This window comes from Carassius gibelio, chromosome B7 (assembly GCF_023724105.1).
Source record: "Carassius gibelio isolate Cgi1373 ecotype wild population from Czech Republic chromosome B7, carGib1.2-hapl.c, whole genome shotgun sequence".
Classification (NCBI taxonomy): Eukaryota; Metazoa; Chordata; class Actinopteri; order Cypriniformes; family Cyprinidae; genus Carassius; species Carassius gibelio.
Genome location: NC_068402.1, coordinates 20,511,261 through 20,528,324, shown reverse-complemented (window position 1 = coordinate 20,528,324; position 17,064 = coordinate 20,511,261). Strand labels below are relative to the sequence as shown.

The following is a 17,064-nucleotide window of genomic DNA, read 5'->3' as shown; positions in this document are numbered from 1 at the left end:
AGAGCTGCACACCATGCAGAACCCCCCCTGCAGAGCACTTTGAGGACACTCTTATTTAGATTACCAAGCACAAAGGTCAAAATATATCTGCATTGTACAGCAATGCTTTCTGGTAGGTCTGCACAATTCATCAAATTTCTAATCACAATTACAATTATGGATGACACAATTACTTAAACATTCAAAGTGGCAATTAATCGTTCAAAGTTCACTAATGCTAGTGTGTGTGCTTAAGATGTTTTTTTTTCTTTCTACATGTTATCTTAAGGGTTTTCCCCATTATTAAAATTGTAGTTTTAGTATAACATTTGTATTACATTCATATTTGAACTTTTTTATAATTTAAAAGAAACCAATCCTATAGAAAAGCACTCAAGGTTTTTCAGTTAAGAGTGTTTTCAGCTTGTTTATTTTCAATGGTATACAATGGTATAAACAATATTCAATGTAAATTGTGATAATTGTAAATAATAATCGCAATTACAATTTCAAGGGAATAATTGACAATTATGCTTTTTGTCAATCGTGCAGCCCTACCTTTTGGATTATGAGATCAATCCCTATTTTAATAAAAGTTGTAGTGACAGATCTCCTGTTAGACATACAAACATGTTCACCAATTTTTCAAAATATAAAACATGCAAGCTTAAAAAATGACTGAAATGAACGAAGTGTTTTTACTGCCAATGCAGCAGAGAGACAGCATTTTTTGGACATTGAAAATTGCATGATTATACAAAATTGGGATACACAATATATTGGCACCATATCAGTTATTGGCTAAGATTAACGATTTTGAAAGAAATGTATATTATTACATGGCTTTCTGGAATATTTGATTCTGATAATAAATTTACTGATAACGACTTCACGAACAACAACACTGTTGCCAGAATGTTTTGTACATTATAAAGGATTTATAATATATATGTTTCATCACAAATCAATATTTATTGTTCACATGATTTAGTAAAAAAGCCATCTAGTAAATAGTATGACTGTACATAATCTCTTAAATCTTCATCTTTTTTAAAACGTCAACCCAAATTAATATTTAATTTCCAATTATTTACTCATGTGGCAAGAAGCTGTGTAATGAGTGGGATAAATGTACATCCAGCTGGTTGACAATGACAAAAACAACTGGCAAAATTATTTTTGCAATAACCAGCTGGACGCAGCTGCCCTGAAATATTACTGGCACCATTGCCACCATCTCAAATTTAATTCCAAGTTAATCTTTGAAACAAATAATTGAATAACACTGTTAAATGTAATCTTTAACACTCAAATGAAATCTTATACAGAACTAAATACTTAAAAAAAAAAATTACATTTTAAATGATTGATTTGAGTTTTTAAGGTTTTACATTTAATTTATTGAGACAGAAGTGTACAGAATTTAATATGGATAATTGTTATCAGCCATAATAATAAAAATAAAAATAATTATCAGCTTACAATTATCAGAATTTTAATATCAGTGCATTCCTAATTACAGTACCCACTGTGTCAGCCAATGCTGTTACACACTGCACCAAACAGAAGATCCGTTATAACACTAATGGTAATGTTACGGCAAACAGCAGCATGTGGCATCACATTCATACTGCTAGAATTGACATGCAGTTCATGTCGTCAGGATGTGTTGCAAGTAAAATTGTTTGCCAGAGATGTTCGAGAACACTCATATTTTGAAAAATTGGTAGAACTCTTAATCAAGTAACCTTGATTCTCTAAAAACAAGTTGAAGAATGAAAGCACAGCGAAACCCATTGCTCATTTGAACCTCCTGTAGATTATACGTTCTGGCCCATCAAACAAGTGCAGTAAAGCAGGCATCTTATCAAAAACCAATGCATATGCACACACACACACAGATCTCCTACCAAAATTAGTAGAGCACTTATCCAAGGAAGTCGCCTGTGTCAAGAGGACAATAACTGTGAGCCAAGTACTGGTGAACACAACATAAAAGACTAAAGACCCTGTAGACTACAGCACTGAGCCACACATACACGAGGAGATCTTACCTGGGTTACTGGAGGCATCATCCATGAAGCGCACGTCATCACCTGCACCAGGAGACTGCAAGAGAGAGACAGAGCGTGAGAAGAGGAAGCAGAGATCAGTAAGAATTCACCAGCTCCATCTCTCTTTCCACCATAGTAGACAAATGAAAGAGTGAAACCTTTAGGTGTCTCCCAAGAATAGCTATTTTTGGCTGAATTGCTGAAATGCTGAGTGTAAATAATTCTATTAATTTCTCATTCAATCTAAAATACAAATGTAGATGACCTAGATGAGGTCTTGTGAATGTCACGGGGGTTGTTTGGATCAACATGCTCTTGATATCTGAACCATAGAGCTGTTCTGGGAGACGCCGCTTCACCTTCACCTGACCAGAAAGCACCTTTTAGGGGAGCTGATGCTTCAAAACGGAGTTTAAAACAGTCCAGAAAGACTCACACCACTGCTGCGGACAGACTTACTGAGGCACATTTAGATTAAAACCCTTCAGATTCCCGTTTCAGGTCCGTAAACCCTGGAAAATCTTTCTCTCTTAGAGAGCCAGGGATGTGTTGTTACAGGATTGGCCTAATAATGTCCCAATAATTACCCACAACACAACTTTTACCATCGTTTCATCTGATAATTTTAAGAAATGGCAGAAAATGTAAAACATACCAACCTCTGAATTTCACAAAGTATACTTAAAACTTCAGTCTTTCCAAACACAACACAGGCATGCTGTACAAACCTTCACCCCCACCACAAATATTTTGCCAACAAATTCTTTTTCATTTTTTTCTTTTTCAAAGGCTCAAAAAAAAAACCCTAAGAACAGTTAGGGTGAAGGTGCTTCTTCACACATCAAGTCACATAACACAACATAAAAACTCACAACACACAGTCAATTCATGGCAGTCTCAAAAGGCCACCAAATAGCACAAGGGTTCACCTGGCGCCCTGTACACTGCAGTGCTTGAATACAGTGTGCAGTAAATTAAGACTGACTAGGTGGCATTTTAAATGACCTGCTTCTAACATGATTCAACAAACCAAACAAGTCTGGGGTAGGCTAAGGTTTTTTATTTTTTTTTACATTTTTGTAAGAAACATAACACTGCAAAATAGTAATAGAATTAAAAAAAAAACTGTTTCTATTTTAATATCCTTAATTACATTTCTTTCTGTGATGGTAGACCTGAATTTTTTAGCAAAAAAAAAAAAAAAACTGTAACTAGCAACACTGAACATTTCTGACACAGTAGTAGAAAACACAAAATTTCAAGTTTTGGCTGAATGGAAAAATATAACAACATTACAATAGTAATTACATAAAATATTTTGAATATTAAAAAATACAATATATACTCTAGATATTACTATTGTTACTATTACTATGCCATGAGTTAGAGGACTAACTTATTAGACCCATTTCTGTCTGAAGAGGACAATGTGAGACGCATCCAATTCGTGAACCGAGGAGCTGATGATACTGCGCATGTTTGATTCAGTGTGAAGCGGACTGACACACTGAACGTCTGAGCCGAACTGATTCTTTTGGTGATTGATTCTGAACTGATTCTATGCTAATGTTATGAGTGCGGGTAAATCGAAGGCTTGAATCAAGGGCAATCATCGCCAATGACATCATTACGTCAAGCGCAAAAGAACCGGTGAACCGTTTTCTTCAACCGGTTTATTGAATCGAAACAGTCCGAAAGAACCGGTTCGCCGAAAAGAACCGAACTTCCCAACACTACTGGTGATCCGAAAACCGATGCAACCGGTTCTTGACTCGAGAACCAGTCAGTCTATTGTTCGTTATCTGGCTCGGCTTGGTGTTCATCTTCAGTTCTCTCTTCACAGCAGTTCAGTCAGTGTACTGTTTGAGTGCATGCATTACTCCGGGATATTTAAAAAAAAAATATATATAAAAAAGTTGAAAGCTTAAGTCATTTGTGGATTAATGTGTATTGGAGACGCGAACCGTTTAAAACGATTCAGTTCAATTTGGTGAACTGGTTCAAGAAGATCCGGTTAAATCGAATGATTCGTTCGCAAACCGGATATCACAAACTTCTCTGTTTTGAACTCTCTCACAACAGACACTGAAGAGAAGACAATGCTTAATAAAGTCATAGTTTTTGCTATTTTTGAACCAAAATGTATTTTCGATGCTTCAAAATATTCTAACGGACCCTCTGATGTCACATGGACTACTTTGATGATGTTTTTCTTACCTTTCAGGACAAGGACAGTAGACGTACACACAGCTTCAATGGAGGAACTGAGAGCTCTCGGACTAAATCTAAAATATCTTAAACTGTGTTCCAAAGATAAACGGAGGTCTCACGGGTTTGAAACAACATGAGGGTAAAATAAGTTATTAATTACATAATTTCATTTTTGGGTGAACTATCCCTTTACGTAAATAATGCAGGTCTTAAAAACCATGTGCCCCAACCACTACACTCAATAAAAATCAATAGAATTAAAAAAAAAGTTCTGCATTAATTATACATTCCAAAGAAAGATTTGCTGATTGCTGACACTGAAATCATCCAGATTTAGCTAATTTGATTGTCATGTGATATGCTGAAAAAATTAGTAAATGCCAATTATGGTTTGTGTCAGTCTCACAGATTTGGTGGTCTTTTGGTCTGGTATCAGAGGAAAAGTATTAGAACATTAACAATCACCCCACATGCCCAATTTCCCTTCATACAAATATCCAGAATCACAACCACAGAACACCAATACCAAGAAACACAACGTTCCTTTGCTCCCATGAACCCCTGCGTCCCCAGTAGAGCGGTCTTTCCCAGTGACACCACATGGAACAGCCACATTCAGCTCTTTTACTCAATTTGATAATCAAAAGAATGGCCTTCACACATGCTGTAGGAGTCAGACCGGTTTGGCTGTCTGAGTGCGAGTGCTGTGAGAGCGGAGGGAGGGAGGGAGAGGACAATGCAAAGATGTTTTCCTTTTGAGTGTCTTAGCGCATTAATATGTTACCCCATGTTTTGGATCAACACAAAGCCCATAGACCAAACTATAAACCCCACCTCTACACTACATCCGCATACCCAGAAGAGAAGCACATGGTATTGACAATGTAAGTAGATTAAGAACAGGATGTGTGTTAAGCTGTGGAAATGAACCTCAGAGCCGAAATCTAAACCCAAATCGCTGACGACTATGATCCAGAATGATGCTTAAAGCTGCACTAACACAAATGAGCGTGCTGCTCACGATGGCGAGTACAGGGCCCTGACAGTTCAGTTCTGAACTAGCCATCAGAAGGACCAGGGAGAGGGGGAGCAGGGGAGCAGGGAAAGCCAGGAGGACAGGGATCGGGCAAGCTGCACTCCTCGACGCTTGGCATGCAGGCAATACCTGAATGTCGTAAACGGGTTTGGAAGAAGGAATGGCAGCAAATTGTCGGTAGTCAAACTTCTTTTCTGACAGGGACTAAAAGGACAGCAAACAGGCATAAGCAGTGGAGAGATGGAGAGAGAAAAAGGGGGAAAAAATAAATATCACAAAAGAGAGATGGCAGGATGGATGGAGGGAAGGACAGAGGGTGAGTAGCAGAGATGTGTAAACATACAAAAAAAGGTGGAGAGAGGACAACAAAGAAAAGAGATAAAGTTTCATGGATATTGCTCTATATGCTATGGACATGACTGTTAGAGTAAAGAATGACTATCAATGAAAGTAAAAAAAAAAAAAAAGGTACTAAGTGATTTTTCTTCTAAAACTAAATAACTGGTGATTCAAAATGTGCTTTTTGCTTTGTACTAAATGGCAAATGAAAGAAATTGCCTCATACCAGTCTGCCTGGTGAAGTCACTGCCCGTGGACTGATATCTGTTCAGGAAACAAGAAATACATTTAATACAACACAACAGAGAATACTCTGGCTTTGTCTTACTGACAAAGGTAAATGAGATGGTCACCTTCCATTGGTGTTGGAGAGGGTGTGGGCGCAGGGGACGGTGACTCTGACAGCTGATCCAACGTCCCACGCTTCTTCCCCTCTTTAGACTTTGCAATGACCATCTGGGCCTTCAAAGCATCCTGCTCCAGAGACTTCATCCTGGAAAGACAGTGAGATATAGTGAGACACAGAGAGTGGAAGGAGAAATGCATACGGTGCGTGGAGAGAGAAAGGATGAGATATGAAAGATAAGCAGAGGTGCTGTGCACACTGACTGGTTAATACAGGAGAACAAGTTAATTTGGTGGAGGCTGTCAAAAAATGTGTCCAAGTTATGAGCGAATGACACAAACTAGAGATGCACCGATTAGCTTTCATCCTATAACACAATCGTGAAAGGTCAAGGGGGAATGAATACTAAATAGGCACTATTGGAGATAATTCACACATTATTTACAAAATCTGCATTTTTCAGTATTATTTTGATGTCGAATGATCGTCTTTCTTTTTCAGACCACAAAAAATGTGCTTGTCTAAATAATGGCAGTGATTATTGCCCTGCTTTAACAAAAAGATGCAAAAGTATCAGAGTGATCCCACACAACTCGTGACATATTTGCCAAGGGCTTTGGCAAAATAATAAAATAAAAAATTAAATAGGGTTTTGTAAAAAGACAAACCAAAATTTCATTAATTGCATTGAGAAAACCTGATCTTGGCCATTTGTAGAGGAAGACTGTGTTAGTGCAGTGTGAGTAAATAATAACTTATAATTTTTTTCTAATCAACTATCCATTTAAGCCAGGCAAGAAAATGAGCTCTGCCAAACTTCCTTAGATTAGAGTTAGTCTCAGTATGGTGCACTCAGTCCATGCACAGACTTATATTGCAAACAAAAACCACAAGTGTTCCAAAATCCCAAGCTCTAATCTTTAACAGGTATGTTGTCGTGGTATCATTTCAGATTTAGCTAAACCTAAACATAAAAAATCTGTGTGGATGGTCGCCTTTTCCTTGCAATCTGGAATCTCACATGCATTTAAACTCTGCCTACATCTGAAAAATGTCAGGTTTTAACATTTTTATGGAAGCCTGTTTCCACCACAGAATAATAATAAAGAAGAATTGTTAGATATAAACTCGCAATCCTGAGAACAGTCTTTTTCTCCCTCAGAACTGGACTTAATTTTTCAAAATTGTGAGTATATATCTCACAAATCAGATTTTTAAACTCGCAACTGCCGTTTATATCATTGTTTATATCAGTAATTCTTAAAGGGTGGTCCGCCGTCGCCCCCTAGTGGTCCGCGAAAAGATTACCTAAACTAGTCAAGTGTCTTAAAATCGTCACTTATTTAAGTAGATTTTTAATGTACTTGCGAAACAGTTCTTGCCATTCTGTTTTAATAACTTTCAGAATCTGCCCTCAAAGTGCTCATGCCTTTCCCAACTACATATAACTGTGAAGTTGGGTTTTCCACACTGGTTGGTTTAAAAACAAAACAGCGCAACAGACTAAACGTGGAGCCTAGTATGAGACTGAAACTCTCCTCTTTGGAGCCAGACATTCAGAAACTGATGTGTGATAAGCAGCCCCACCCGTCTCATTAATATTCACGTTAAGTTTGAGATGGAAATCGCAAAATCCACAGATCTATTAGTTTTGTAATGTACTAGTTTTTGTTTCATGTGTAAAATCCCAGTAATTTCAGTGATACTGGACATTAAGGGGAACATTCTTTTCAGCATTTTATTGTTACCATAGTTACAACCATAGACTTCCTATACCCACCACCTCAGTTTTAAACTAATGGCTCTTTGGAATGGCATTAAGTGGGACCTAGGCTGTTACAGTATGTTTAATTGCAGTTTCTTTTCCACATGTGCAGTTTTTTGTTCATATTAAGCTGCAACTCATTTCACATTTACTTTTTCAATTTAAATAAAAATATAATTCTATATATAATATAATAATTTCTGATCATATCATTGCATTTGTGTTCGAATAATTAGTTTTTGACTGGAAACAGTTCCATATTAAACTTAAGTTTAGCTTATCCTTCCTATTTTGTTGGGGTATTTTTTTTTGGGGGGGGGGGGTGGTTGTTAGAGTGGGATTCTGTTAGGTGGTCCTCAGAAAAAATTCGGAAGATAAAGTGGTCCTTGGGCTGAAAAAGTTTGAGAAACACTGGTTTATATCATGCAAGTCAGAACCAAAAGATGCAAACTCACAATTGCGATAAAAAAGTCTGAATTTTGAGATAAATAGTTGCAATTACATTTGATATTTTTTAATTCACTGGTTGAAATGGGCTTCCATAGCTTCTATATAAAGATAACCAGCACAAGTGCTTTTAATGAAGGTCTTGTTAAAGTCTATAACTAACATCAGTGCACCTCTAATAAAACAACTGCAAGCAACTTGAATAACGTAAAAAAAAAAAAAAAAATTATTTGGACAATGCAAGACTTTTACTTTTACACAGATGAGAGGCAAAAGTGATTTAGAAGAGAGAAAGAGGGAGTGTGCTACAAAACTAAATAATAAATAAAATAGCACACGTGCAGAAGCAGAAGTGGGTTCTTGTAGGACACGTTCATTGTTTAGAAAAAGTACCTACAAATATTGTTCACCCTTTATACACTATGCACTATGAAATGTCCACAAGCACCCCAAGCGGTGTCAAGCATCACAGCTAAGGCCCCATGATGCTTTCTGGCTGTTAAGGGCAGACCTGGGCTGACAGGAAGAGGAGGAGCAGGAAGTGGGAGAAGCTGCAGCGCTGCCTAGAGAGGCCCTCACACGGGACTGGTAGAGCCGCTTAGCCAGGTCTTGCTCATACTGCCTTACGTCCTCCTCTAGACCATAAGGCCTTGGGAGCAGCAAGAAAGTAAGAAGGTAGAGAGGATAGAAGATGGTAACACACAAAGAAAAGGAAAGAGAGGAAAGAGACTACAGATGAAAGAAAACACTCTGAAAGGGACATTAAAGATTAAAAAGAGAAGGTCTGCATTGAAACTCAGGGCCTTCAAAGACAAATCCACAATATGAGATGGGGATGTAAAAATAAAATATATAATTTAATGGATTCCTATATCCAAAAAAATGTGGAAATGGCTTCGAAAGCCCCGTTCATCAAGGGGAGGATGAAATTTAAGTACAAGCGGACAGCTCTTTAGAGATCAGCATTACAGAGGAGAGAAAAACGCTCCTGATGTGACGTAATTCACCGTCGTACCTGGCTGCTCTCCACATGGCTCTCTTCTCTGCTTCCAAGGCTCGTTTTTCAGCAGGGGATAGCTCCTTGTCCATGGCAACACTAAGCTCTGGGCTCTGCATGCGGAGGCGGTCTTGATGTCTACGCTCTGCTTTGGCCGTCCGAATGGGAGCCACAGATTCACCAGGATAAACTGGGATCAAACTGTTCAGACAAACACTGGGTCAAGCAATACGAACATCCCAACAAATGCAAAGCTGTACAGCTTTAGGTTTCAGTGTTCCTCACCCCGTCATGGAGTTGGGTCTCTGTTCCAGTCTGAAGCTGTCTTCCATTGAATTCCGCTGAGAGTCTCCTTTACCATCCACGGAGGAAGGACTGGATTAAAAAATAATAAATATGACTATTTTATTACTAATGAATGTTTTGATGCACCTTTCAAATGTTGAGGTCAGTAAGATTTTTAAATACTTTTTTCAGCTAGGACAAATTAAACTGATAAAAAAAGACACATTTATAATTATTTGTATTTATGTATGTATATATATATATATATATATATATACTTATTTAAATAATCAAAGATATCAGAATTGGAGTTCTAGATGTTCAGTGTGTTTTGTAATCAGAACTTCAGCAAGCCAAAAAAAAAAAAAAACACTTTGCAAAATATCTTTGCTACTTTGAAATACTAGCAAACAATTGAGCAAACGTGTAGCTCACCCGGAGCTGCCACAGTGGCTGGGAGGTGTGGCACACTGCCTAGGAGAAGGGGAACTGTGGCCTCCCAAGCTCTCCACCTTGTACTCCACACCATCGAGGATAACCTTTCCGTGAGCCTTCATATCTGCCACCTGCTTCGCCAGATCTTCCTCCTCATCCTCCTCATCTTCATCCAGCATATACTCTCGTGCACTCTGTTCAATTCGTTTTGCTGAGGAAAGTCATTGACAAACTATTTAGCATGATTCCACCGTGAACTCAAGCTTGCTGTAGCTCAACATGAACGTCTGACAACTAAACAGACACAAACCTTCTTCCTCTTTCATTTTCTTCAAGTCATCTTCCCCCACAAGTGAGATGCGAGGTTTGGGTTTGTCTGGTGTCTGCTGCTTCACATCAATTTCAAAATATTTCTGCCTGTCTCTGAAGGAGCGCTGCTCTGGGCTGTCTCTGCCAAAAGAGGAGGGAGTCTGGGGGGGGGGGGGGAGAGAGAGAGAGAGAGAGAGAGAGAGAGAGAGAGAGAGAGAGAGAGAGAGAGAGAGAGAGAGAGAGAGAGAGAGAGAGAGAGAGAGAGAGAGAGAGAGAGAGAGAGAGGATTCAGATTTCAGACCAGTTGTAAAGAACACTGTACACCCAACCAAAATTGACATGCACTGACATGCAAGTCGTCGAGTTAATTCTGAAATTCAGACAAAAATTAATAATTTGCACACAGATACCAAAACTTTGCCGATCCGCCACCATCAGGATGATGACTGCATAATATGCTGCCACTGCAATTACGGTTCTCCTGAAGCCTCTTCTCACCAAAAATAATTGCTTTGATTCAGAACACCGATCAATCAAGTTCCCATATTTTACCAAAACACATGCTGCCAGATGATTGGGCTTTCTTGACATTGCGGACACACAATTGATCACATTTCTTTGCTGCAGTTCAAAGCGACACGTACACCTGCACCACCACCACTCAAGTTTAGATGAATCTGAAGTGTCAGACTGGTTCTGCTGGAGATCAGCGGGGTACCTTCGACTCCACCGAGGGGCGAGACATATGTGGCACGGCTGCCAGGCTCCTGTACTCGCGGCGATCAGATGAGAGGGAGGGACGAGCCCTGAGAGGACCACTGCCCTCTCCATCAGCCTCATCCATAAAGACCTCATTATTCAGCTCAGGCTGAAAGACCCATCATGTACAGCATGTCAACACCACACTTGCAGATAATATTGCGCAATGAGTTGTGGTGAGACAGTACACACCAAAAAAAGGTTATGTGTCAGGCTCATTCAAAAGTCATCATCATGTAGAGAAAAGGATGGAATACACCACACGACTTTTAAATTCTGAACAAATGTATCAAGCAGTGGGTAATTCACTCATTGATTTGCTTATCATGAAAGTCTCAAGAAACCCTAAAACATATATAAACTGGTTGCACATCAGTGGAAACAACTTTAGCACTCATTATGTCTATCATTAAGTTAAAAGTGGTTATTTTTTCTTTAGTGCAATTTCGTTCTTCCGGTTCAAAAATAAAAGTTACCAATGTCACAAAAAGTGCCATATATGCATTAATTTGAAGTAGTGATTGGCGGCTGTTGCTGGAGCTTCTCTCAGGATTATTCATGAGAATGAAGTCTTATGATTCAATCCCTGCACTGTATTATGCATGAGGTTGTATTATAGCGGAGAATTCAAATCTCATAAAAGAGTTTGCGCTGTTAGTTCATCTCTATTAACAAGACCGTAACAATATTTAATATGTAACAAGATGTTTAAAGTTTATGTGAACATATTAGATATTCGCTTGAACATGAACGACCACCGTGTCTGCACACATAACATGTCTTCTTTAAATAAAAGATGCGCAAATAATAATTTTAATATTAAAGGGTTAGTTCACCCAAAAATCTAAATTGTGTCATTAATCGCCCACCCTCATGTCGTTCCAAACCCGTGAGACCTCCGTTCATCTTCAAATTTTTTGAAGCATCAAAAATACATTTTGGTCCAAAAATAGCAAAAACTATGACTTTATTCAGCATTGTCTTCTCTTCTGTGTCTGTTCTGAGACCGTTCACTGCAGTGTAGTGATTTCCGGTTCGCGAACGAATCACTCGATGTAACCAGATCTTCTTGAACCAGTTCACCAAATCGAACTGAATCATAACTGAATCATTTTAAACAGTTTGTCTCCAATAACCATTAATCCACAAAAGACTTAAGCTGTTAACTTTTTTAATGTGGCTGACACTCCTTCTGAGTTCAAACAAACCAATATCCCGGAGTAATTAATTTACTCAAACAGTACACTGACTGAAATGCTGTGAAGAGAGAACTGAAGATGAACACCGAGCTGAGCCAGATAACGAACAAAAGACTGACTCGTTCTCGAGTCAAGAACCGTTTCTGTCAGACGTGTCCGATTCGTGAACCGAGGAGCTGATGATACTGCGCATGTGTGATTCAGCGTGAAGCAGACCGACACACAGAGCGTCTGAACTGAACTGATTCTTTTGGTGATTGATTCTGAACTGATTCTGTGCTAGTGTTATGAGCCCAGGTAAACCAAAGGCTTGAATCAAGGGCAATCATCGCCAATGACATCATTACGTCGAGCGCAAAAAAAAACGGTAAACCGTTTTCTTCAACCGTTTTATTGAATCGAACTGTCCAGAATAACCGGTTCGCGGAAAAGAACCAAACTTCCCATCACTACTGGTGATCCGAAAACCGATACAACCGGTTCTTGACTCGAGAACAAGTCAGTCTGTTGTTCGTTATCTGGCTCGGCTCGGCGTTCATCTTCAGTTCTCTCTTCACAGCAGTTCAGTCAGTGTACTGTTTGAGTAAATTAATTACTCCACTATATTAGTTTATTTTGACTCAGAGGGAGTGTCAGCCACATTAAAAAAGTTAACAGCTTAAGTCATTTGAAATCACTACACTGTAGAGTTTTGAACTCTCTCACAACAGACACGGAAGAGAAGACAATGCTGAATAAAGTCGTAGTTTTTGCTATTTTTGTACCAAAATGTATTTTCGATGCTTCAAAAAATTCTAACTGACCCTCTGATGTCACATGGACTACTTTGATGATGTTTTTCTTACCTTTCTGGACATGGACAGTAGACCGTTCACACGGTATAGATAAAAGGAGGTCTCACTGGTTAGGAACGACATGAGGGTGAGTCATTAATGACATAATTTAGATTTTTGGGTGAACTATCCCTTTAATTTGTCTGTATAATGAGCGTGGTTAGGTGTAGGTCTGCGTTCATTGTTTGTGGTCTCCCCTCTTCACACCCTCTACACTCCCACCTTTCCACAGTTTTACAAACCCACTTCTGGAGTCTTTTTCAGATCGAATGTGTGAAAGACCAGTGCTGAAACAGGTTTTTTTTTTTTGTCACTTTACAGTCTACTTTGTGATTCTGTTGGCAAACAAGTTTATGGTGCATTCTATACAGCATGTTTATTGATAGTGCAGCAAAAATACACAGCAAAGCCTTCACAAGTAATGCAAGTACAGTGTATCTGGTTGCTACTACTTAAATGGTACTCGGAGTGTGAATTTGTACGTTTACTACAGAAATGCTAAAACGTTTGTCTGATCAAATCGACTGGCAGGTTTGACCCCCCCAAGCTCAAATGTCAAGCTACGCCTTTGATAAAAACAATGTGTTTTCTAAAACTGTCTCAAAACATGCTTGATATCCTCTGACTGAACAGCATCTGGAGAGTCTGCAGCCATTGAACACTACACAGTATTCTGTGAAATCTACTAGTGTTGATTGATCCAAATATAAAATTGGAGCAAAACAATCTGTGAAGAAGTCAAATAAATGTATTCCAGCTTTAAAATATCACTTCAAAAATGATACAGATCACAAATGAAGACATACCTCTGGTGACGGTTGCTTTGCGCTGACATTGTTCCGCGGAGAGTAAAGATCCTAACAAATGAGAGTGAAAAGGAAAGATTCAGTCAAGACATTCTATACAAACAAACCTCAGACACAAGACTTGAGTTGGATGAAAGGAAACACTTTACACACAGCAAGGAGTCAAATATCAAAACCAACATCAAACGAACAATTGACAGATGAATGAGACACATAAGTGTCCCTGTCAGATGAACTCCTGGAGTCGACACCACCATGAGTGACTCGTGCACAACGACAGCAAACAATCTCCAAAAAGGAACAAAATGTCCAACGGGAAGACCAACGGGATGATGGGGGAACCACGACATGCTCACAACCTTGAGGAGCATTTGTCCTACCTGTGGGGCTTCCAGTACAGCCAGGGAGTGTGGCACAGCTGCGAAGGCCTTATATACCTGCTTGATATTGATGGGGTATTCCTCATGTGTGTCAGGGGATGGGGCACTAGGCTGTATGAGGGGTCGGGGAGGTTGAGGACAGAGGGGTGGAAGGGTAGAGAAACAGACAAAGGACAAAAAGGATGGAACAGCTAATGAGAGACAGAGCAGCAAAGGCAGAGCACAGGAGGAAAATGCAGGGCTAGACCACATGCAGCCCGCGATCGCGATCATGTCAATGAAAGGATGGAGGGAGAGGAGAGAGTTTGATAGTATGAGGGAGGTCTGTGGTTATGGTGATGACTCGGGGCAATATTTTGGTTTACAATGGTCTCCTGAGATAATGTGAGTGTAAACCTTGCTTTGCAAACAATGTGGTTTATGTGATTAGGGGAGAAAAAAAAAATCAAAAAGAGGCGCCTTTTGATAGAAAACAGGCACAATGTAACTTGCAGTGAGAAGTTGAGGTGTCTTTGTTTTGTTTTTTTCACAACCCGTTTCTTTGACCTGGATTAATCTGTGACCGTTTGTAAGGCTTAACAGGCACAGCTGGAATGCATATGGAGAAAATAAAACAACATTCGAGTTTTGTTGGTCTTTAGGCATTGGTGACTGAGGATGAAAGGGGGCCCCATTAGGGTTCAGACAGTGGTGAGGGATCTTACAGTGGTCTGAGAGTTGATGGGAGAGAGGCCATGCTGGAAAGGGTTGGGACTGCTGTTGCCATCCTGACTGGCTGGAGACACAGCGGGTCGCACCCGAGAGAGGGGCTGGATGGCACCAGGTTTAGTCTAGAAAGAGAGAGAAATCAAATTGACAATAAATACAGCAATCAACCACAAATTTAAGTGTTTCCAACATAAAATGGCTAGAAATGTTATTTGAATCAATATTTTCATTAACTTGATTGAGCATAAATTACAAGTTATCTGCATATTGGACACTCACTGATGAATTATCCTTGGTGTTTGCATTTGAAGGGAAATTAATGTTTGACTGAAACAAAAAAAAAGAGAAATATGAACATGAACATGATGTAAAATTAAGAAAAAAAAAATCACATGGGATTAGCTTTCTGATTTTCTGATGAGACTTGAATTTATATTAAATGATATTAGTGTTCAAAAGTTTGGGGATAGTAAAATTTTTATTTCATTTTATATAAACTAATTGTAAACAGCAAAGATGTATTAAATTGATCAAAAGTTAAAGTAAAGACTGTAATTTACTTTGACTTTCTATTCAAAGAATCCTGGAAAAAAAAACCCACACCAGTTTCCACTAAAACTATTTTCAGTTATGATTTCTGAAGGATCACATGACACAGAAGACTGGAATAATGGCTGCTGAAAGTAATCACAGAAATAAATTACATTTGAAAATACACTGAAAGAGAAAACAGTCAATTGCATTAATATTTCATAATCTTACAGATTTATCTGTATTTTTGATCAAACGTATGTAGTCTTGGTGAGCATATGACAAAAACCTACTGACCCCAAACCTCTGAACAGTAGTGTATATAATGTTGTATACACTTCATATGATTCACAAGACCTTAATACACAGTGTTAATTTACCAGGCTGCGGTTACACTCTCAATTGCTTGGTTTGGTGGAAATACTAAATAAGAGTCAAGCATTTCACTGCTGCAGACAGCATGACATGCTCAGAGTTACACAGGCCCTTATTCTATTCGGCTCTTAACATCTAATGCAAAGCTAAGTGCAGCTAGTGCAGGCCATACAAGGGCTAGTCAGCCCACTTACATATCGAACCTCCCTTCCAAGCATCACAGAGGAAGACTTGTGGGACTGCTGAGAAATATGGAAATGTCATGACGAGGGGCAGAATGAGAGCACAGGCCATCAACCAGAACACTGCCATAATGAACATGTAAACTAGGCCTGCCTCTGACCATGCAAAAACACCTGCAGAAATCTGTCCAGGCTTATCCATGGTAATGTTTGACAGTCACGTGAAAACAAATGAGAAAAGAAAGGGCGGATGATGAAAGGGGAGTGAATACACTCTGAAACGGTGCTGACCTGGGAGTTGTGTGGAGAGTGTGCAGCATCTCGGACAGGACTGTCAATCCTGTGAGGCTCCGACGGTGAAGACTGCAATACGAACAAAAGAACATCCATCACAACATGTCTCGAGAACTGGAGAAGGAAAGAAACTGCTTGAGGTCAGGGAAGTATTTCACAAAGCAAGATGAGGCCTGCTGTTTTCAATAAGCAAAATTGGCCGAATTACAAAGTAGTGCATTATGAATAAACAATTAGGTGCAATTTTATTAAAGCGGTTTATCTTGATTTGAGAAAAACATTAATAGCAAACCATAAACAACTATCTTAAGCAAGTTATTGTAATATGCTTGCACACTGCAGTAGTTGTATTTCTTGCTCTTATGATGTGACTGATGACAAACGTGTTGTATTACGTGCCACAGATCATTTGAAATCAAGCAGTGGTGCCATAAAATGCATTTTTTTCAAACTGTGTCAAGAACAAATGTAATGCTACAGAAAGAGACAATGTGTCAAATGTTACTTTAGAGACCATGGTGATTTATATTCCTGGAAATGATTGGTGGCCAGTCTGTATTCAAGGTGAGAGGCCTTTACCCTTCACCCTTTTTTGTTTAACACCTGTTGACTTCACATTCAAAGCATTCTCAGTCTCCCTGGGAATGTTCAAATGCCTCAAGACCCTAAGGTTGCACACATTACAGGGTCCCATTTTTGTATCCGCTCAATTTTCAGCTTCAGTCATTTTCTAAATATAGGAAATGTGTATATAGACATTGATGTTTTCAAAGACATCTGTAAATCTAAAGCAG

The 17,064-nt window shown here is 39.0% G+C and overlaps 1 protein-coding gene across 24 annotated transcripts in view; it reads right to left on the bottom strand.

Annotated features, from left to right (window-relative positions):
• scrib (scribble planar cell polarity protein) overlaps positions 1-17,064 on the bottom strand; it is an 82,290-nt gene that overhangs the window by 2,071 nt on the left and 63,155 nt on the right. For 6 of the 24 annotated variants that reach the window (XM_052560260.1, XM_052560261.1, XM_052560257.1 and 3 more), the window contains 16 exons: positions 16,268-16,339; positions 15,989-16,036; positions 15,168-15,215; positions 14,885-15,010; positions 14,181-14,291; positions 13,801-13,851; positions 10,922-11,071; positions 10,205-10,364; positions 9,895-10,105; positions 9,460-9,549; positions 9,193-9,375; positions 8,689-8,826; positions 5,973-6,112; positions 5,846-5,883; positions 5,410-5,484; positions 2,034-2,088 (listed from right to left, as the gene is read on the bottom strand). In XM_052560260.1, the coding sequence (XP_052416220.1) occupies positions 2,034-2,088; positions 5,410-5,484; positions 5,846-5,883; positions 5,973-6,112; positions 8,689-8,826; positions 9,193-9,375; positions 9,460-9,549; positions 9,895-10,105; positions 10,205-10,364; positions 10,922-11,071; positions 13,801-13,851; positions 14,181-14,291; positions 14,885-15,010; positions 15,168-15,215; positions 15,989-16,036; positions 16,268-16,339 (1,696 nt within the window). Of the gene's footprint in view, positions 1-1,889; positions 1,924-2,033; positions 2,089-5,409; positions 5,485-5,845; positions 5,884-5,972; positions 6,113-8,688; positions 8,827-9,192; positions 9,376-9,459; positions 9,550-9,894; positions 10,106-10,204; positions 10,365-10,921; positions 11,072-13,800; positions 13,852-14,180; positions 14,292-14,884; positions 15,011-15,167; positions 15,216-15,988; positions 16,037-16,267; positions 16,340-17,064 lie in introns of all 24 variants that reach the window. The other 18 variants (XM_052560259.1, XM_052560279.1, XM_052560273.1 and 15 more) reach the window with 13 other exon arrangements.